This window comes from Nuphar pumila, chromosome 1, assembly GCF_984573655.1.
Source record: "Nuphar pumila chromosome 1, dmNupPumi1.hap1.1, whole genome shotgun sequence".
Taxonomy (NCBI): Eukaryota; Viridiplantae; Streptophyta; class Magnoliopsida; order Nymphaeales; family Nymphaeaceae; genus Nuphar; species Nuphar pumila.
Genome location: NC_143249.1, coordinates 13,708,975 through 13,731,926, shown reverse-complemented (window position 1 = coordinate 13,731,926; position 22,952 = coordinate 13,708,975). Strand labels below are relative to the sequence as shown.

At 38.8% G+C, this 22,952-nt stretch overlaps 1 protein-coding gene and 1 pseudogene across 2 annotated transcripts; one reads left to right on the top strand and one right to left on the bottom strand.

The window, feature by feature from the left end:
- The first annotated feature begins 5,840 nt into the window (after positions 1-5,840).
- On the top strand, positions 5,841-6,239 carry LOC149848034 (egg cell-secreted protein 1.3 pseudogene; annotated as a pseudogene).
- A 929-nt stretch (positions 6,240-7,168) lies between these two features.
- LOC149848033 (TATA-box-binding protein-like) lies at positions 7,169-17,220 on the bottom strand. Of its 2 annotated transcripts, XM_090010280.1 has the most exons (9): positions 16,904-17,220; positions 12,944-13,031; positions 12,743-12,814; positions 8,933-8,983; positions 8,744-8,788; positions 8,527-8,619; positions 8,307-8,408; positions 8,145-8,218; positions 7,169-7,514 (listed from the first exon to the last, which is right to left on the bottom strand). In XM_090010280.1, coding segments are annotated over exons 1-9 (603 nt in total). In that variant the 5' UTR covers positions 16,981-17,220; the 3' UTR covers positions 7,169-7,513. The 2 variants fall into 2 exon arrangements, with proteins under 2 accessions (XP_089866406.1, XP_089866413.1); XM_090010287.1 differs by lacking the exon at positions 8,145-8,218 and having other exon boundaries at positions 7,299-7,514; positions 16,904-17,210.
- Positions 17,221-22,952: the final 5,732 nt, after the last annotated feature.

The window sequence follows — 22,952 nt, the reverse complement described above, 5'->3', positions numbered from 1 at the left end:
CAATACCACAATAAAAACGTGATATTTTCAAAACATAGAAAAGCCGAACTTCCATCATGACTTTATTTTCAAAGAGTCTTTCTTCCTCTTCTTAGCAGTCTAGCAGCAAGAACCATTTTGAAAGTCAAGACTAATCTGACATTGATCAGGATCAGTCATGGATTCCCAAGCCCATTGGGGTTTAGAATATGGACCTCAATCTTGGTTTCTTTAGTTTTCAAGAGGGAATCAATTAAGTTTTTTTTTTTATAACCCCAAAAAACAGCACCCGGCACAAAGACCTAGTCGCGCTGGCTCAGCATGCCATACCTATGGTCGTTGTGCCGGCAGCGTAAAACTCTAAGGCTAGGACTCCTGTCATCAGGGCCTATGCTATGTGTTAGCTTGCGCAGAGGGGCAACACACATGAGAATCAAACCTTGACTGGCCATCAAGCAGCCAAGTCCCCATCCGCTTCGTCAACCCTCCTTGTTTTTTTTTTAATATTTACATTGAGAAACCACCCTCAGGATCAGAGATCTAGCCGCGCTGGCTACGACCATTTTGAGAGTCAAGTCTTGGTCACTCTCAGATTAAACCAGTCTAGCTTGGATAGAGCTTAGCATCCCATCCATTGATAGCTCTGCTGCAGTGGGCCCTTGACCACAAATACATGGGGGAGTGTTCTAAACTCTCTACAACAACCACCTGTCAATGGCATTTCCTAGTGAGGGTCACATGTAATTGAGAAAACAAATGTCCAAAAGTTTCCTGACATTTCACTTTTAGATATTCCTGAGATCAATGTTTTATCATATAATTTCTTGATGCTTTCAGTTAAAACACCACTTTAGCATGAATATTCAATAATTTGCTTGCCCTTTTTTTCCTCTTTTTTGCATGTACTTTTTCTTTTTTGGCTTTTCTTCCAAAGTTGGTTTCTTATTTAACATAAAAAAAAAAATCGCCCAACTTTTCCATGCAATAACGTATATCCTAATGGGCATAGATTCATATGAAGCAGAAAGGCATTTTGACAAACCAAATTTTGGATGGGTTTAGTAAGAAAACCAAGCCCATGGCTAACCCTTACTTGACCCTGACTGACTTAGCCTATTTGACTCCTATCATCTGACTCCTCAGTGTTTCAATGCATCACTTTTGTAATTGGGCCCCGCCCACCAGGTTGAAAGGATCCAGGGATTAAACACTTAAATACCACACACAGACAAAAGAAAGAAGAAATTTTGTGATGTAATTAATAGTTAGTCCTCTGCAGAAGAATCTCTTATTCAAATTAAGTCCACCTTATATCTAGATTAAGAGAACCACCTTGTAATGTAATTGGCCCACTAGGTTGAAATGATCCAGGGTTAGATACTTAAATGAAAAATGATCCTATTGTCTTTGTAAAATGACAGGTTTTTGAAATGTTTCACAATATGCTGAAATCCTCTTTATATGCAAATTTTTTTATTCCGGACACAAATATAGTGCGACCTTTAGAAATTATTTTTGTGAATGTCCCTAAAATGTGTGAACCTCGTTTAACTAAAAATACTCTCGATGTAAGTTCGCAAATATAGTACTACCTTTGTAAATCTTTGTCTTGAATATCCTCAAAATGTATGAACCTCCTTTAACTAAACATTTTCAACGTAAGTATACAAATATATTGCCACCTTCACAAATTTTTTTTCTGAATATTCCTAAAATGTATGAACCTCTTCTAACTAAATACTCTCCACATAAATTCGCAAATATGGTAGTACCTTGGCAAATATTTTTTTGCAAATGTTTTCAAAATGTGTGAACCTCGTTTAACTAAATACTTTTAACGTATGTTCACAAATATGTTCTAACATTCGAAAATATGTGTTGTAAATGTCCTTACATTCATATGCTTGTTGATTCTTCATATATAAAGTCATTGTAGTTTTTACTTTTTATTTTTTTGTTTCTCGTTGGAACCTTAATAATTTTTTTTCTTTCTTTTACAGAGATTTCCGTAAAATTTATCTTGCAGTATTTAGGCAAGGTTGCGGCATCCTATTGGTCAACTTTTTTGCCTTCTGATCAACTCTAAGGTCAAAAAGTGGGTTTTATATATATGAATTGTTTTATTGCATTCAAAAAAAATTTATACATAATAACCTTATAGTATTTGTATTTGGTTGTTGTCTTGGATTATTTAAGTATGTTTACCTGTATTTTATTTAATATTTGTAATTGTATTATATGTTTAAAGTTTTATATATATATATATATATATATATATATTGTTGGTGTTGTAGTATTTATTTTTTATTATTGCTAATTTTTGTTTGTTTGTTTTGTTTTTTATTTAATAATTAATGATTTTGTTTTGAGGTAATGAGGTTAGGGTTGACTATGCACAAGCATATAGGGTTAGGGTTGACTATGCCAAACAAGTTACCTTGTTTTCAAAAAGATTTTATTGTTTTAGAGTTGAAAGAAAAAAATTATAAAAAAAAACATTGTTTTAAAGATATAAACAATAAGATTTTCTTTCTAAATATTTTTTTTGCAAATCAAATAGTTCAATCACATGTTGGATATTACATTAATTGATGTAAAATATATCTTGCTGAACTGAGTACCTATTGTTCATGTTCAGCTTGATGAGCCTATATATTTTACAAGTTTGAATGAGTTATTTACCGGCCGATCTTGTTTCTCAGCCTTAGACTTGGGCAGTTCAGAGCAGCAGTTTATAGATTTATTTTTCATGGAAGCAATTGGAGGAGGACAGGATAGACAAAAAAAGCAAGTGGCAGTTAAGAGATGGGAAGTCAGCGTCCATGTGGGAAGGAGAGTTCAGCTTTTGGGGGCAAAAGAGAGTTGAGTTCCTAGTCAGAACTCCAAGATAAAATTACAAAACAGGGCATGCCGCTACCTTCGCATACCACATTCAAAATTGCCTTCAAAGTTTTCCCCACATTTGATGAAATAAGTCATAAAACAGGAACCCCAAGGGTTGGCCTTGGCTGCTAAAGGTTAGATTCTTATTGGAGAGGGAAAATGACAAATTCAACTCTCTAACATGTGCACTAGAAAGTTGCACCTTGAAAAAAGGAGAGCAGATCAGGTAATCTGCCCAATCACGTTAGAGAAGTGATCTAAGATCCTCAATGTCCATTGTTTCAATCCCACGGTTCCCTGTGCAAGTTGCAGGGCCATCAAAAAGTTGCTGATGACATCATCACTGGTAGCTAGGGATGGCAGTGGACCGGGGGAAAGCGGGGCCCCGCCCCGCCTCGCCCCGTTTGGACCGGGGATGAAGGGTATGAAACGGGGATGGAGGCGGGGGTGGAGGATAAAATCCATCCCCGCCGCGGAGGCGGGGCGGGGGTGGACGTGCACTTTTCCCCGCCCCGCCCCGTCCCCGCCACGATCCCCACCTAATCCCCGCCCCAACCCCGCCCCGACCACTTTTCCCCGCAATATCCCCGCCCCGCCTCATCCCCGTTTGGACCGGGGATGAAGGGTATGAAACCGGGATGGAGGCGGGGGTGGAGGATAAAATCCATCCCCGCCGCGGAGGCGGGGCGGGGGTGGAGGATAAAATTTTGAGGCGGGGCAGGGGTGGAAACCTTGTCCCCCGCCCCGCCCCGCCCCGCCCCACTGCCATCCCTACTGGCAGCAAATAATGGTGACCGTTGATCACCGTAATGGATGGTGAGGGTGTCACCGTGTCAGATCATTTTAACAAAGTGATTTGGCAGATCATCCGATATGCTCTCGTGTGAAAAGCCAGATATATTTGGAGTGAATCACACAACAAAGCTAATTCGCCACGAGACAACCGTGGGAAACAAGTAGGACACGCATTTTTCATATGAAAACACGGTTTTCATACAAAAGTGTGATCACACCCAATGTTATCAGGTATCATATCGTTTGAAATTTGATACGCTGCAAGCCTGAATCGGGTATTTTTTTTAATAAATATAAAAAAATATATTAAAAAATAGTATTTTGAATATTTTTTAAATTTTTTTTAATGATTTTAACATGAGTCATGTTATGATTGACACATAATAATTTTGATTATTTTTAGTTCAGTTGAGTATTTTTATGGGACGATACAGCTGAATCGGTGGCCAAACGATTCAGGGCCGATACCGATACTGACAATATCGGTCACACCCCTCTCATGTGGCCCAACCTCTTTTCACATGAATGGTCTACGGTAACAGAAAAGCTGAATCTTTTCCCACCATGGGTGAAACAAACAATAAAAGATGAAATTCAGATCGGGTGCATTGTGAATGCACACTTTAAGTGTGCTGCTGCACGCTGATCACCCACCGACGTTGAACCCTACAACTAACCCGTTGTATGTTACAGATGGTAGGTGATTAGGTGCAGCATCACAAAAAAAGTGGGGCCCCAGCTTTTACCCCCTCAAGTGAAAATCCATTCAGGCATGCTGGCAAGAGTTTTTAAAAATCCATGCCCTTTCCCATGAAAAAGGGCCATCCCTTCCCTGGGTCTGTTTGTTTCTGAGCATTTTGATGGGAAATGTTGAGTTGGCAGGAATGACTAGTCTTCACCATTGATGAAACAAACACCACGGCAATGGGCAGCCAAAAAGCTGAGCTGGTAGGTGGAGGACCCCAACTTTTCTCACCCTTTTCCCTTTTTCATATGACTTTTCAGTCACACCCCTACCCCCGTGAAACATTTTTCTCATCAGCCATCTTCATCCGGCATCACTGCCTAAAAACTCATGCAAAGGGGGGAAAGGGCAGTCCATTCACTTATCTTGAAACAAACTGGCTTTTTGGGCACGTTCATTTCCATCTGCGTGGATGCATTAAGGGAGTTCCCTGCAAAGCAGTGCGAAAGTGCCTCCTAAAACCCCATTTGGTTGTAGGAGAAGAAAATTGGATAAACTTTACATGGATAAAATTTTCTCCTGTTAAAAAAGTCTGTCATTTGTACATCAAATTCTTTTCCCCTCCTAAAAAAGTCGATAAATGTATTAAAAAGGACAAGTTTTAAAAACTGAAAATAACTGTATTGTCCTTATAAAATAGCGTAAAAGCATCACAATTTATCAAAATCCTCTTCATGTCCAAAATAAGTACTCATGTCTTTTTAATTGAGTATGGTGATAAATAAAAAGACTCAATTAAGACCTGGGTCCAAAACCAAAGGTCCGATTAATACCTAGAGCCAAGTATATATTTGTAAAATTTTATATCAGACCTGGGCCCGACTCGAGTTCTGATTAAGACCTGCAATTTTTCAATGTAAAAATAATAAAAAATATTATTTTACCAGGTATGACCTGGGTCTGGTTTATGTAGTTTTTATCGGGTCTGGGTATGGTTTTTTATAGTAAGTCCGATTAAACCTGAATTCAGACCCGATATCATACCTGAAAAATGATGCCAGGTATTGTTTAGCTAAAGTCCGAACCAAACCCAACCCGTTGACAAAGTTTACCTTTCCCAACCATGATAAAGCAACAGCAGCCCCAATGCGCCTATCCTGCACCTTCAGCTTGACACAGGACCCCGCTGACCACATGGGTAGAGAGGGTGTTGCTTGTTCACCCGGGAACACCACGCATTGTAGCTACTGTGCCTGTTCTGGAGGGAACATATAGACATATCTCAACTAAACCAAGACCCGAGTCCAACCGAATCGACCCGGCCCTTGATAACAAAAAAAAAAACCTTTAATGCTTATGACCACGCACGTCTCCACCCACGTTGCATGGTTGCATGGCCTCCCCACCTTCTCGACGTTACTTTACTTCTCTTTCTATATAAGGCACTAAGACAGACCTCAAAGAGATAACAGAGACACAGATCAAGCAAGCAAGCAAAATGGGTGCGGGTCTCGCTACCAAGCTGGCCATCGTCGTCGTTCTCGCGCTGCTGGGGCCCATCTCCGGGCGGGAGATGGCGGAGTTCCGGCGGGGCGGGGTGCTGTCGGAGGAGGAGGGAGGGTTCCTGGTGTGCCTGGACGCCCTGGGCGAGCTGCGCGCCTGCACGTCGGAGATCATCCTCTTCTTCCTTAATGGCGAGTCGTATCTCAGTCTCGGGTGCTGCCGAGCCATCCGGGTCGTGACCCGCCAGTGCTGGCCTTCCCTGCTTGCCCCCTTCGGCTTCACCGCCGAGGAGACCGACATCCTCCGCGGCTACTGCGACGCCACCACCTCCTCCCCGCCTTTTCCGGCCGCGCCACCGGTCTCCGCCGCTCGAGTGGTGGCGGTGGTGCCCTAGCTTTCTCTCTGTTGACGTTGGGCCTCCGATTGCTCCTTTTTTTTCTTTTTTTCTATCTGCTTGCTTGTTCAGCGTAAGTCTTCGCACGTGCCGGAGTGCCTTGTTTTTTGTGTCTGTCTGTTTCTTGGTGCTTCTGTCGAGAGTCCGCCACTGTTAAATCTGGATATATAATTTTCAATCTCAATGAAACGGGTCGTTTCCTCATAAATGATTGGTACAAGTATTGTATTTGGATCAATATGAAACATGACCAAGTTCGTGAACTCCAGTCATAACTGGACAGCTAGATAACACGGGTTTCTTACTTTTGAACCCCGCAGGACCGGGGTATCTCCTAACAAAAAATAAAATGAAAAAGAGATTTCAAAGAGAAGTACAGCTAAAACCAAACAGCTGCACCAGACTTTTAACGCTTTCAGGACAGTGATCGTAAGTACTGCAAGCAGAACCAGTGCTGCTAAATCTCTCTGATCCTGGAGGCAGTTTCTCCATCTAAATATCAAAAAAAAGCTCACATCAGAGTCAGGAAGCATTTCCCACTTTTTTAATCACAAAAAAATGGTTGTTGTGATTGCAATGAAGTTAGTTGGGTTGGCGCCCATCCTTTTCAAGATTTTTGTGCTTAACGCCAAGCATTAGCATGTAATCGGCAATTCAAAAATCAACAGCAATAAAAACACTAAAAGATCATGTTGTTTCATTAAAAAAAAAACACTACCAATTGATCACAACATGACGATAGGGATGATTGTTCCAAATATACACGATGAATAGCACAGTTTTAGAAGCAAACTTAGCCACATTAAATAATCCATCAGGCTTAGACCAAAATTAGAACATGGATGGATTGCGGCGAATTTGCTTAAACAAAGTAGTGTAATCGCTTAAAAAATAACTTCAAACCAAAATTCTGCAATCAAAAAAGAAAATGGCCAACATCATATATTATATGAGTTCAATGTTTACATTGGAAGAACAAAGCTCATAAGCACAGCCTGCTTGATGCTTTTTCCGACTCCTTGCATCTCAGTTCCCTCCTCCACACAAGTTCCTAAGCTAAAGATAAGTCCGAGGAAGGAATAACAAGAAACACAAGGAAGCCACCTTAAAGAAAACCACCCACCACCTAAACGCTGCCAGCCTTTAGGGCTCAGATATTTACACTGAACTTTTCCTCAGCACAAGCAGCGAAAGTGGTTGTTATCGGTTCAGAAAACTGTGGACCCACTTCCTGAAAGCACTTGAGTCTTCAATGTGATCAGCAGGCTCGTTAATCTGACCCATCATAATGTAAAAATAATGAGCACAAGAATGACAGAAAATGAATCATAAGTGAGCAACAATAGCAACATATATGAGCATCGCATCCACAACCATCTTCCACACTGCATGCGAGAAATCATAAGCACAAAAAAGGCGGAGCCTTTGAGATAAAAATTGTGAATTTTTTTCACTCAAAATTCTGAGTGGCTCAAGGTGAGGCAATAGAGTCAAGTCGAGAAACAAATGGATGATAAAGCATGAGCAGAAGAATTAACACAATAGGGTTCGAGCATCAATGGTTAAATAATGAACCAGAGAATATGCTGGGCCTGCAGAATTATATCCCATATGCACTCTGCTCTGGGTAAATGCATCGAAATCAAATGTTAAAGTGGCAGCCAAAAGAAACATAAGGATGCCCTTGCATCCAAAGAAAAGCAGGGCGCTTTCCACAGGGTCTGCACTCTGCACTGACCCGCACAAATGTAGGGCTCACTTCCTAAAAGGAAAATGGCCTCTTTTCATTGTAACCTCCTGTGGACTTCTTCATTGATAGGAGTTCAAAAACCGCCTAGGCAACCTGAGCTATCATTTCTCATAAAATAAAGCTTTTCTAGTACATAGATGCAAATGTTAACATACCACTGTTGGCTCTTTCTGAACTCAGTAAGCACTGGATATATATTCTCGAAAGCAGTATATGTTTCATCTCTCACCTATGCAAAAGAAACATACAAATATAGATTAACACACAAGACCCAGAGAGCAAACAACAAATGGAAGAAAAGTAATCCTCGGAATCACCTTAGCACCGGTTAGAACAATCTTGCCTGAAACAAATATAAGCAGAACAATTTTGGGCTGCTTCATCCGATAAATCAATCCAGGGAATAACTCTGGTTCGTACTGTTCAGGTTAAAAAAATAAAAACATAATAAACAGCAGCAGCAGATTGTGTGTGTGTGTGTGTGTGAGAGAGAGAGAGAGATGTTTAATAACAAACTTCAGAAAAAATAGAACGTACACTGGAGAAAGCACCATGAGAATAAGCAAGGCCTTCCAATCTTATGGGAAATTTGACATCACAAGAACCTACAATATTCTGGATCTTAAAATCCTATGAAACAGAAGATATGTTCCCTCATAAGTGTTTAGTTCTTATAGCAGTTAGCAATATAAATGTGATGAAAAATATCAAGAAAGTACATCACATTTGATAAGAGAAAAAGATCAGACCCTACCTTGAATCTGGCAGGAAACCCGAGCTTTTGGATGATGCGAGCATACTAAACAACAGATGACATGTCAGCTCACAGAATGGTTTGAATATTCACTTAAATTTAATTGCAAAGATGAAAACAAAATGCCAGGAAAGCATAAATTCATTTTCATTGTGTAACCGGTTGTATGCCGATCAAGGTAGTATATACCTTTCTTGCCGCCAGTTTAGACTGTTGCTCACTCTTTGCTCCAGTGCAAACCTATGTATGCATCAATCACATAACAGATCAGTGAAGGTGATATAGAATTCCGCAAAATAAGCCCACAGATCAGTTTCAACTTTTAATGGAACCTTATGCCACCAAAACAGTGACTACTCTCATCTGCAGTACCTTTAAAAATATATATTTGTTTAAAAAATCCAGAAAGACTGGATCTGATAACAGCTGAAACACCAAATTCCTTGAATGACTGACAATAATTATGTGCCTATAACCTTAGCCACAAATATCAGTCTCAGATATATCTCGGCAAGGCAAAATCTCAGGATATTATAGGTTTTTCAATAAATATTGGGAAAATCTCAAAATTAAAAATAAAATGAAAACTTGGAAAAAAAGGAAAAATATATCTTAGGCAAAGAAGCCCTAAATATGATGGAAAGAACGTGATAGACAACCTAAATATGCAAATTTTATGTATTTCATTAGACTAGATATTCTAGAACTAGCAAATAAAAAATATTACCTAAATAGTAGCAATCATGATATCATCATAATGATATTATCATGACACCATAGCAATCATATCACGATAAATATAAATATCCAATATTCACAAAATATCATGATATTTTAGCTTTTAAACTGTTTTTAATTTTAAAGCTTTAGTGTTGCAATGTTTTCAAGATATCGCCTATATCTTTCACTATGCTTTTAATATACTTAACAAAATCTGTTGTTACATCTCTTGGATTTGAGCAAAGCTGTCATGATCCAGCTTTGTTTGTGTCTTCTTCTCATGGAGAGTAAATATAACTTTTATATATTGCTGATATGATTATTAAAGGAGATGGTTTGCAGAAAGTGGAGGATATCAAGAAGAGGTTGGCTAATATCGTTGAGATGAAAGATCTAAGACATTTGATATATTTCCTTGCTTTAGAGGTTACATACTAAAAAATGAGACTTTATTTGTCACAACATATGTATGCAACTGACTGTGTTGTGAAGGCAAGTCTAACACATGATTCTAAGAAAAATAGTTCTTCTATGGAAGCAAATATGAAGTTGAGTGCTATAGATGGTGAGGAGCTAGAAGACCCAATCGTATACAGGCAATTGGTTTGAAGCCTGATATACTTGACTATATCTCGACCAAATATCACTTACACTACAAGAAAACTGTTAATTAGCGACGAAAATTTGCGACGGATTTTTTCCGTCGCAAATTTGCGACAGATTAGCTAGAAAAAACTTTCTTCATGAATCAGTCGCTAAGTAGCGACGAATTAGCGATGAAAGTTGTTTCATCGCTAATTAGCAACGGATTAACGACAACAATTTTTTCGTCGCTAATTCTCAATACAAGAAAACATTTTAGCGAGGGAATTTTTCCGTCGCTAATTAGCGACGGAAAAATTCCATCGCTAAATCCCTCACTAATTTTCGATTTAAACCGAGCGCAAAATTTTTCTTCTCTCCCCGTTCGAAATTTAAATTGACCGCGCTCGATTTAAACCGACTTCGATGATGCAGAGTGATCGCTGGAGGACGGCGACGCCGGTTCACGGAGGACGGCGACGCCGGTTCACGGAGGATGACGACGCCGGTTCACGGAAGACGGCGATGCCGGTTCACGAAGGATGACGACACCGGTTCACGAAAGACGGCGACGCCGGAGAGCATGTCGGTTCACGGAGGACGGCGACGCCGGAGAGCATGCCGGATCACGAAAGACGGCGACGCCGGTTCACGGAGGACAGCGATGTCGGTTCACGAAGGATGACGACGTCGGTTCACGGAGGACGGTGATGCTGGAGAGCATCGGTTCATGGAGGAAAGTGACGCCGGTTCACAGAGGACGACGACGCTGGTTCACGGAGGACGGCGACGCCGGAGAGCACCAGTTCACGGAGGACGATACAAGTCCGACGACGAGGCAGAGCGATCGTTCTGTGCAATGCATGTCGGGCGTGGTATAAGTTCGGCTTATTGCTGCCGGAATACCGCCCGACAGGGATCAAATTTTTTTTTTTAAATTTAGCGACGGATAATGTCCATCGCTAAGTTGTCGCAAATTAGCGATGGAATTAACAACATATAAGTTTTTTCGCTAATTAGCAAGCAAAAATTCGCGATGGCCTCTATCCATCGCTAATTCGTGGCTAAACAGTTTAGCGACGGCTTAGCGACGGATAAGCGATGGATGTAGTCCGTCGCTAATCTACAATTTTCTTGTAGTGTTATATTGTACATGTTAGTTCATGAGTTTGCCCACAATAGTTCAACTTGCTGCTTTACTCGAGATTATTCAATATATAAAAGACACTATACATTTTGAGGTGTGCTTCTCATCGTCTTCCTCCACAGATCTTAGAGCCATTTGTGATGCAGTATCTCACTACTATAGGATATTTGCACTATCCAGAGCAGTAGAGTATAGAGTTATGACTCAGGTTACAACTGAGGTTATTTGGATAAGATGGCTACTGAAAGAGCGTAAGGTTCATGTTGGTGGGAAAACCTCCTTATATTATAACAATATGAGTGTCATCCAGATTGCAAAAAATATGGAGTTTCATGAAAGGACAAAGACAAAGAACACTAAGATAGATTATCACTTTACAAGGAGAGCATATGAAGATGGGATCATTTCTCTGAAGCATGTGAGCTCTAAAGTTCAAATTATGGATGTGTTTACTAAGAGTTGCAAATTTATACTTTAAGTCATTTCTTTCCAAACTTGGGATGATTCTGCTTATAATAATCACAAGTTTGAGGGGGGAATGTTGAGTTATATCATATAGTGTATCATGTGTATTTGATCCTACCCCCACTATATGTAGTTTGTCATTATTTATGAGGGCAATATTGTCCAGTTACATGTAATTGTTGTAAAGTCAAAAAGTCTAGCAATCGTTGTTGTCCATTTTAGAATAGGAAGTTAGAATGGGGGTCCGACCTATAAGTGTTCTCTTCTACTGTTTTGCTTAATAAAGATTCATTTATGCTTTTGCCTCTCACTTTCTTTATTCTACTTCTTCATTTTGTTCCAATATATATATGTACACATGTATTCTTGTACATATTTGTACTTGAGGGGCATTTTCATATTTTTGTATTTCTCTAGGGGCAGACTTCTAGTTAGCCAGTTAGGATAGAGTTGTCTTTGGGTTCATATGTATTCTTTTGTAATAGCCCTCTGATATGGGTATTCTTGTCTAGATTAATTGTATGACATGACCATCGTGTTTCTCACCTTATTAAAGGTGTCTTAAGAGTTAAAGGAATAGATCCTTTTCCATTCATGAAAAACCCTAGCGCTTATAAAATGGTATCAAAGCAAAGGCGCAATCTAGTCCTCTATGTATGTCTGGGAAGATTATCACGTAGAGACAATCCCTAACACCCTCTTATCCAGTGACATCAGATACTATCATCATCTGTGGATAACTTAAACTTCCACCAAGTTTTGTGACCCTCCTCTCATGCCCGACAGTCGGAGATTCCATACGGTATTGGGTCATCTGTTGCAGCGCTTTGGTGATGTTTAGAATCCTTACAAGGTGTTGCCTTGGCAAAAAGAGGCTACGTTCACAGCAATAAAACACAACCATAAACACAATAACCTACTAAAGGCATAAAATCAGTGCCCATATGATCAAATATAATGGAGGTTATGTGCAAAAAAAAATTATACCGGCATCAAAACCAACATGTTCAATCGATGATTCTAAAAAAACAGAGAAGTTCTTACTGGACAAGAAAACATGAGAAATTACTAAGGAATCATCTCACCATCTTTCCAGAAGCAAATATCAAGGCAGTAGTCTTTGGTTCCCTTATTCTCATGATAACAGCAGCAAAACGCTGTTGAAAACAATTGTGAAAGAGACAAAAAACAGTAAGCATAAGTAACAAAAACATACATACATTAAAAAAATAATAAGTTACAAAAACATACATAAATATAACTCCAATCAAATTTCAATTGTGTACCTTGGGGTTGTACTCTGCATTTCGGGCTTGCAATGCAATAGCCTTAAGATCCAGCTTGCACTCCAAGTTGACCGTCGAGACAATGTTCCTGCATATTCAAACTATATTACAATGTGCACTAAATATTGCAACAAATGATAGCAAAAGTTGCCACAAAGTCAGCTATTGGAAATGCATACTATTAAAAGAGAAAGTCTGCAATCTGTACCAAATGTACAAAAGAAATGACTGCCACAGCAAGCGTGAGAACAACTAAAAGTGCAGGCCACTTTCCACAGTCAACAATGTGGCAAGCACCTGTTCCAACACCCTTATGCCTAAACCTCCATCTTCACAGTGAAAGTCATACACAACCAAAAGATGAGATTATGTGCTTACGTTCAGGAACTGAAAATGCAGAAATTCTGCCTGAAGAACTATGTCCTGACGACCTTTGATTCTCAAAAAATTTAGTGCAAGAGTGCACTATGAACAAGGACTAGACACATGTTAATAAGTTAACCACAGTTCCCATCTCACACCTAATTCAAGAAAAAACCAATGTTCTACATTTTCTTCCACTGATTGGAAGCTACAAGAGAATACTAGAGCTCTCTCTCTCTCATGCACACATAGAGATCACAAGCATACTGGATTGTTTTCAAAATAAGCTAAGGGATAACTATAAAATAGAAGAGGATGACCAAATCAGTTATGCCATTATTTATATATATATATATATATATATATATATAATCTTCTGGTTTATCTTAGGGTTGTTTATCATTTACTGTGAAAAGAAGAAATTGAAGCATCACACTGAAGCTTAAGTTCTATGCAGTGTTAATGAAAATGTGCCTTGCCGCAAGGCGAGGGGCTTTTTGCCTTGAGGTGCAAGCCTAAGGCGTACAGGGGTCGAGATGTGCGCCTCATACGCGCCTTGAGGGGCATGACCCGTTTCTATGTAGGTCAAAGGCCTCATTTGTCTCAAAATAAAAAAAAATAAAAAAAGAGAAACAAGAGAGTGGAGGGGAAGGTCCGATGTTAGCCCCCCTCACTCGTCTCTTCCCGTCTTTGCTCCCCAGCCTCACCACTAGTGGCAACCACCACCAGTGATGCCTCTCTCTCTCTCTCTCTCTCTCTCTCTCTCTCTCTCTCTCTCTCTCTCTCTCTCTCTCTCTCTCTCTCTCTCTCTCTCTCTGCCGAAACAAGAAGAGAGGAGCAGACTATGTCTCTCTTCTTCCTCTTCCCTCCTCCTTTTTCGCCTTATCTCCTCCCCCTCCCCTTCCTCCTTCATCGCTTCTTCTTCTTTCCTCCTTTCTTCTTCTTCTTCTTCTTCTTCTTTTTCCCTCTTTCTTCCTCCGTTGTTTCTTTCTTCTTCTTCTTCTTCTTCTTCTTCTTCTTCTTCTTCTTCTTCTTCTTCTTCTTCTTCTTCTTCTTCTTCTTCTTCTTCTTCTTCTTTTAACTACATGTACATGTGTAGGTCAGTAAAGACTGCAATTAATTGATTGTGCATGTGATTATGTTGTTCATAGGACTATGGACATTTGCCTGTCTTTTGTCCTCCATTTGCAGTTGTGAATGTTGTAACACTTATTTTAGAGAGTCATGGACAAATACATTAAGTTTTGGTTGTCAATGCTAATATACATTATATGGTGATGACATGATGTTGAGGAATTTAATTGTTAGTGATTGTGTTGCTTAAATTTTCATTTAATGCTTATATTTTATTTGTTAGATACTTAGATCGATCAAGTTGTTGCATTACTTTTACATGTTATTCTTATATTTTTTTTATATTTATTTGATATTTTATATTGTGTATTGGTTGTTGCTTCATAAATAAAGCATTTATTTATTTATTTGTATTTTTAGATATGTTTTAAAAGTTTTTTAAAGTTTTTAAAAATATATTTTGAGGCTTACGCCTCGCTTCATGTTTTGGTGGAGCGCTTTGCTTCACCTCAACGCTTTTCACAACATTGGTTCCATGTGAAACCATACATGCACAGACAGATATAAACTCAACTGAATACACTGCTTGCCTAATTTGTTTACAGATATCATCAATAAAGATACCACCAAGAAAAACATCACTTCTAAAAAGAAAACTTTGCATATTCAAACATAATATGCAACTTGAAAGAGGGGGCTTGGATAATTAATGGTTGCTTCTGTAACAAGTATTGCGGCTTTACAAGCAATTGTCAATCACCATGTTACATAGAAATGGTATCCAATTGATTGACAATCAGGTTGATGGAGGAGGAGGAGGGCATTCTATTTTTCAATTATATAATTAGTTTTTCAGTTATGTAATCAGATTCTTAGTTACTTTTATATGTTTATCTCATATTTTTTAGTACTTATTTGTGATTTTCTATTGTTTATTGGTTGTTGCTTTATAGGGAATTATATTTTTCAATTATATAATTAGTTTTTCAGTTATGTAATCAGTTTCTTAGTTACTTTTATATGTTAATGTCATATGTGTTAGTACTTATTTGAGATTTTCTATTTCTTATTGGTTGTTACTTCATCAATAAAGCATTTCTTTATTTATTTGTATTTTTAGATATTTTTTAATATTTTTTTTAAAGTTTTCAAAAAAAAATTGAGGCTTACACTTTATGCCTCGCCTCAGTTTGTGGTGGAGTGCCTCGCTACGCCTCAATGCTTTTCACAACACTGGTGCCAACTCTTTTCTCCTTTTCCTCCTGCCTTAACACCCAACTCAGTTTGCCATAGCATATAGTTGAAGTCCGTCATACCATGCTCCCCTAAACAAGCACTGGTGAACATAGGGACTTGTGGTGCATACATTCAGAACTATCACATTCACAGATCCAGACCACTGAATTAAATGCAAATTACAAATTAATGAATTGTAGCATATAGACACAAAGGACTTGCCTCCAGGACACTGTCCTTTTAATGGCAAAGAAGAGTCCAATCGACATGCACTGTGATGAGGAAATGGAATGCCCAATTTCAGAATTTTGGTAATGACTTTTACATAAGAACCTCCATTCCTCGTCCGTGAATTCTACCACTTTTTAAAGGATGAAAAATTATGCGACACCTTACTGTCTATATAAAATGTCAAACAAGGGTCTAGCATTGATCACTCACGCCTTTGCAAATTACTTATTATTAACTATGTATTACATTAAGAAATTGCTCATTGGAAAGACACCATCTTCCACTAAACACAATTTTCCTGTCTCAATTGGCCATTCATATCTCCACTTCGCATCTCAGCATATTCTTGTCAGCACTGTAATTTATTACCATCACGCATATGAGCAGAAAGAAGGAAAATCGAATCGATCAGGCAAAAATAAGCAAAGTTGTGCATGCCATACTTGCGCAAACACCAGGAAGCTAGTTTGATTCGCTGAGGAAGTCAATCAGTCATACAAAATCACGAAACCACAAAGATCACTGGCATTGCGCAGAACGCCATCACTGAATCTCCCTTTCCGATGCAACCGTGTTAGATAAGGTTATAGATGAATTCAGTCTTACCAAATCTTGATATTTAGACACCGCTCGGAATTGCTAAATCTATGTCCATGATAGAAACATAAAATAGGGCTGTAAATAAGCACAAAATGGCTGAAGATCAATCAATTAGAAAATAAAAAAGCACATCTTGATTGAAAGAAGATTAAGAACGATGGATTCAATAAATTCAGTCGCCCTACAAATCAATCAATTGCTCCTCCCATACATGCGTGTCGAGGAAAAAAACTTCCGAGAAAAAACCAAATCGCCTACACCAACCTAAAAGAGAAGGAATAAACGAACTTTTTCCTTTTTCTGAAACAACCATCAAACCAAAAAAAAAAGTAACAAACGAAAGAAACCCATCCCCAGAAAGACAATAAAAATGGCGACGTCGAAACCAAGAACATAGTACCACCAACTCCCAAACTCGGACAAAGAAAACCCACGAAAAACGCAAAAGAGACTCACTGTAACGTCGGCACTATGCCAGAAGGATGCTTAGAGAGATCTACAGGCTGACTTCCTTCTAGACCATGATCCGTCATCTTCCGCGACCTCAGATCACCCTCACTCCGCTCATCAACCGCCGATCCGCCCCAAAGAAATCCCCCCACACAAGAATCCTCAATTCTCTTCTTTCCGAATACCGATTCCGACACAAAATCCCCCGAAATCAAATCGGACACGCGATCGAGGAGGGAAAAAATTAAATTCGATGGTTTTTATAGCGGGAGGGCGAGCAACAAAAGACGATCGTTATATATACGAGAGAGAGGAGAGAAGGGGTTTTGATGGCTCAATATAAAGGGAGAGCGATAGAGAGAGAGAAGAAGAGAGGAGTAAAAGGGAAGGCCTGTGACGGTCGATGCCTATTTCTATCCCCTCCCTCCCTATTTATACTACCTGACCGGCTCGAGCCGTAACCCTAACCGGATGGCCACCGGCTATCACCGGTTTCCGGTAAACGGATTTGGGGGCGCCTATTTATGTGTCTATAATGTTATCAATATCGGTGCGTATCGTTCGGTACGAAACGTATCGGTATAAATTCGATGCGCTGCAGCCTGAGTCTGTTATTTTTATTAATTGCAAAAAATACCAAAAAATACTTTTTAATATTATTTTAAATTTATTTTAATGGCTTTAACATGCGTCAAGAGACTCACGATTGACATCTTATAATTTTTTATCGTTTTTGGCCCCATACAGAACGATTCAGTTTAATATCGGTATCGGACGATACATCTCAACGATGGCCCAACGATTCGAGGCCGATACCAATACTGACAACATACTCGTGGTTCTTTTTTCAAAACGTACTTTGGCTTGTTTGATGGTGCGTCCCGCTCGTCACGCGATGAAAAAGCCAAAAAGGTCACTGTTTGCGACAAACATTGATCGTCGCACGCTGTGGGTTGGGCAGACCTGGTTAGTCTAATGGGCCGAACCTGGTGCTTGGTTTGGGTTGGCTTGATCTGGTGCGGTGGACTCGGTTGGGATGTGTGTGGTATTTTAGGCTGGCTCGGCGAGGTTGCGGCAATGTGGTCATATTATTGGATGCAATTGGTTTGTGCAGACCGTCGCATGACTTGAACCTAGATGACTTGTGTTGGTGATCGTGATCGGGTTTTGACTCAGTGGTTGGCATGGTTGGTGTTGGGATCTAGTCTTTCGTATTGATGGTTGGCTTAACGTGTGCATGAGCCTAAGAGTAGGGTTGACCAACTTAACGTACTAGTGGATCTTCGCATGCTTGAAGCTAGGGCTGGTCTGTTTTGAGGCTTATGCATCGTATTATGCACAGTGAACTCGGTTTGGTACGTGGAACAACTCATGGTTTAATGAACTAAGCTAAAGAGGATGAGCATCTAGGGTTTCCATTAAAGGAGATGTTTGATCCAACAGACAGCGTTGTTTGTGGGGTGCCCACCGCGTGGGGCCCATGCCAGCCCACGCAAAATGCAGGACGCACGGACAGGTGATACAGCATCTTTCTGCGGACATTTTTTCTTGTCTCACGTTGTTCCGCCCTTCCCCCTAGAACAACGTGGGACATGACAGTGTTGACACTTGAAAAAGTTAGACAAGAAAATGTTTTGCATCATGGGCTGTCCTTGGACGGGACACGCCATCCTTGTCCCCCCTGTCCATGAAACAAATGCCCCCTAAGGGCATGTTTGCATCGCGGGACAAATGCCGCACATCTTGGACGCATAGCGTTTAATGGAACTAGAGTAGTATTTGATGACTCCATAACTACCTTCCTAATGCTCTTCTTGGTCAAATTTCAACTTTTAACAGTCGCACAAATGAAAGTGGTAAATCCTCAACTAAATCGTTTTACTTATCCCAAATAACCCTGTGGAATTGGGATTTTTTTTATATTTACAGGGAGAAACCACTCTCAAGATCAAAGATCTAGTTGCACTAGCTCTGCAGCCGCACTTACAGTCATTGTCCTAGCATTATAAAACGCCATGGGCTTACCCTTTGCCCCCAAGGAGTCACCACACTTTGGCTTGGGCAAGGAGTGACACTCATGAGACTTGAACCAAGTTGTGGGTTTGTTAAAACCATAAATTTAGGAGATTTGGTATTTGCATCCCTAGCTGCCATCGAGCTCTAGGGAAAACCATAAAACCCATTGGATTCAAAGCTCCCAAACAGAGCTTAAATGGTTTTATTAATGTGGTGCAATGGCGTAATTTTTAATAGAATTCAACTTGGTTAAGTGTTTTAGGTTTTATCTTATCTTGCCTGAGCACATGATGCATGTAAACAATCCCAAGCAAAATTATGCCTGGATTCCTCAAAATACTTTTCAAAAATATTGAGACATCGTATACGAGACTTCATCATCTTTCGTCGGACAAAAATGTAGGATCTAGGCAAGTTCTTCAATCTCCGTATCTTAAATCGCACTATCGAGATGCTCAAATATGCAATAAAGATCAAAAGTGTATAAATATATATTTTTTAAAATGATATATAAGCATATGTTTTTTAAAATGATGAAACCTAAGATAAAAGAATGAATGATATGAAAATCACCTTTTTGGGGCCACTTAAGCTTTTAAGTTCTTCCTCGATCCTTACGACGCTCATGCTTAGGGATAGAAATAGTTATAGCTTCAACAGTACTTTGACGCAAGTAGGCTAATTCGAGAGATAATGGTATAAAGAGGCTCAGGCTCATCATCTCTAGGATCAAAGCTTAGGTAAGAAAAATTTATACGACCAAATTATAAGAATGAGATCCTATTTATAGAATTCAGAATGAGATTCGGGTCATAGGATATTTGGGGTTCGGTCCTAACCCAAATGGATCAGAGTTCATCCCTAATGGGGATAGAACTCGATCCGAAAGAGCCATCCTCTACTGAGAAATGCACATAAGAGGAGGTGATTAGGATAGAATTGGGTAAGCATAAGATACTAGAGGTGGGATAGCCAAACAAGGCACCATTCTGCTAGTGGGATGACCAAATAAGGCAATGTCCCGGAGGTGGGACGGCAAGACAAGGCGCCATCACGGGTGGTGGGATGGCGAGACAAGGCATCATTCCGGATGTGAGATGGTGAGACAAGGTATGCACCATTCAGGAAGTGGGATGGCCAAGATAGGAATTTGTCTAGTCAAGGCAGGATTCGGCAAGAAAAATGGGGATGAGAAATATCGAACGATGGAACACCCATCGTCTGAGTCTCATAAACGGGGAACAAGCGGCCTGGATGGCAGAAAGTCCACCATTTGGGTCCCACACATGGGGACAAGGGGGGCGGATGGTGGGTGTTTTGACATTTGGGACCCTTAAAGAGGGCCGGATGGCAGAAAACCCGTCATCTGGGACCTCTCCATAGGGAGAGAGCGATGGTTGGACGGTGGGGGTACCCGTCGTCCTGGTGTGGGACGCAGAGAGAGCGAGGGTCGTTGCACGAGGGCTTGCCTGAGAAAGACTAGGACCAACAGTGGGTGTGCTATCGTTCGAGATAAGTCTAGGATAACAGGACGAGATCGAAAGGTGATATGATGATGGATTGGACTAGAGGACGAACACAATGTGTCGTGTCTACGATTCTTTTTTTTTTTTTTGCTTGATTTGCTTCTAATGGGCTACACATTTGTTCTTCACACATTTACGGTTAGAAGATTTTGCATATGCTAATTTATTGTTGTAATAAACAAATATTAATATAAATAACAATAATAAATATTAATTGTACTAAAGAAATACTGGATTAATATTTACTTGAGGTAGTCATGAACGCCTTTGGAGCTACAATGGCCTGTGGTGTATTGGGGGTCTTGTCTTCCTCTCTTGAAGTAACACTCATCTGTGATCTGAAGTTGATCCCATCTAGGTGTTCACTTTAGCTAGTGGGTGGTAAACTGACCCACAGGGAGAAATAACACACACATTCTCGACGTAAACGATATGTTCACATATGTTAATTTCATGCAAACAATACTAGTTCATAGTACACTATACATAATTGAATCATACAAAAATATTTACTATTATACAAGAACAACATTAAATCAAATGAACGACAATAACAAGATCCTGGAGTTAAGGTAGCACACAGTTATGAAATATAAACAAGGCCCATATATATTTTTGAACTCATTTTCAAGAGAAAAAAAAAACACAAAAGGCACTTATATTACACTTCATTGTGACCCTAGATGCTTTGTCAACTCTTCAATAGGTAGATGTTCAATTGCGCTTATATCAATTTTGGGGTCTAACCATGAGTCCAGCTAATTAGGACTTTCTGCAACATATGTACAATAAGAATTTAAAAACAAAACAAAAAACCATAAATAGATTATGATGATTGACATGTCATCAACTATATCTTTTATTGAACACATTCTATAATTTTATCTTATATATATATATATATATATCAAGTTGGACCACACATTAGGTTTAAACTACTCGGATAGATCCAAACAATTATAGGTCACATCGCCATGTCATAAGATAGGAGATTTATATATTGCATGCACTATTACTAGTAAATCACGAATGTGATACTCAAATTCACAAAATTTGAAGTAACATAGAGTTGTCTCAATACTAAAAATATGTATATGATCATAAGAATTATAACAAACTTGAATGTCAACAATAATTCTCATAATAAAGTGATATTCAATGCATCTGAATATTTATCAATCATTCTCTAATTAGTATTTGTCCTTACGTATACGCTTACTATCAACAATAATCCTCATACGAAAGTGATATTCAATGCATCATAATATTTATCAATCATCCTCTAATTAATATTTGTCCTTACGTATAAGCTTACTATCAAATCAATCAGTTTGAATATGAGTAGTTTGCTCACAATGTATATATTGATCTTCATGCACATCACATGTTGAAAAGTAAATCACAACAATCATTTCAAAATTATTTCATTTAATTGAATGAATATCAGAGTTTATACTACATGGTCTTAAGTTTATATCCTCCTGAGACTATCCACATATGAATAGCATTTTTCTCACTGGAGTACTCGCTCTTGGATATAACACTCTCACAGTGAATACTAGAAATCCATGGGATGGGTGCTTACGCCGATTCATATTTGACTGACTTGCTCGTCCATAATCTTTTCTTGTAACGAGCTCCGAATAGTTTAGTGCAACTTTTCTTATTTTTCAGATAACACATTCTCAATACATGTCATTTTTTTTATTAATACAACATACTCAAATATCATAATAATTTGCATTTTTTGATCAATGCTTGCATGCATCAATATGTATTTTCAAAGCTCATATGTATCAATATGTATCTACATGCATCAATATGCATTTTCAAAGACAACTATCATGAAATATGCAACATTCACATTCACACAATTCAATGCATCATTTATGCAATATCTATAAAATATTTTATACTTATTCAAAATCTGTCAATATGCAAAAGTCTAAAAAATCAATATAATTTCACATTACAAAGCATCATTTGTGTTTCCTAATCAAATTTTATAATAATTTACTTTTTTGGGTCAACACTCATATAACTTCTCATGCTATTCAAATGCATCAATATACACTAATTGCCCAAAATTGAAATTTAACATAAATAGCATGAATTCATGTCATAAAATATATTTCATTTCAGGAGATATTTTACATTACAATATCATTTAACCATATTTGATTTTCATAAACGGTTTTTACGAATGATGCAACATTTACATTTACAAAATTTAACATATCACATTATTCATTTTCAATCATTTAATCATGAATAGATATCTGAGCAATTTCAGAGTTCTAGGTTAGCGCTCATGGCTTAACCAAATCATGCAACATGAAATTTAATTTTCAAAAATATAATTTATTTATTTAAATTCAATAACTCTTTAAGCTCAAACATGATAGGATTTCTTATCTTGTCTCATTGTTTATGATCTAAAAAATTCAAGAATAATTCATAGCAATCATTCTAAGATTTCTTTTTCATATTTTGGGATTTTCTAAAATGACAGG

Excerpts from the sequence above, each read along its gene's own strand:
- LOC149848033 (XM_090010280.1), bottom strand. The coding sequence starts at position 16,980 with ATGACGGATCATGGTCTAGAAGGAAGTCAGCCTGTAGATCTCTCTAAG. Across the intron at positions 13,032-16,903 it reads GGCATAGTGCCGACGTTACA|GAACATTGTCTCGACGGTCA; the intron begins GTGAGTCTCTTT and ends TTGAATATGCAG. Across the intron at positions 8,984-12,742 it reads TATTTGCTTCTGGAAAGATG|GTTTGCACTGGAGCAAAGAG; the intron begins GTGAGATGATTC and ends ATGCATACATAG.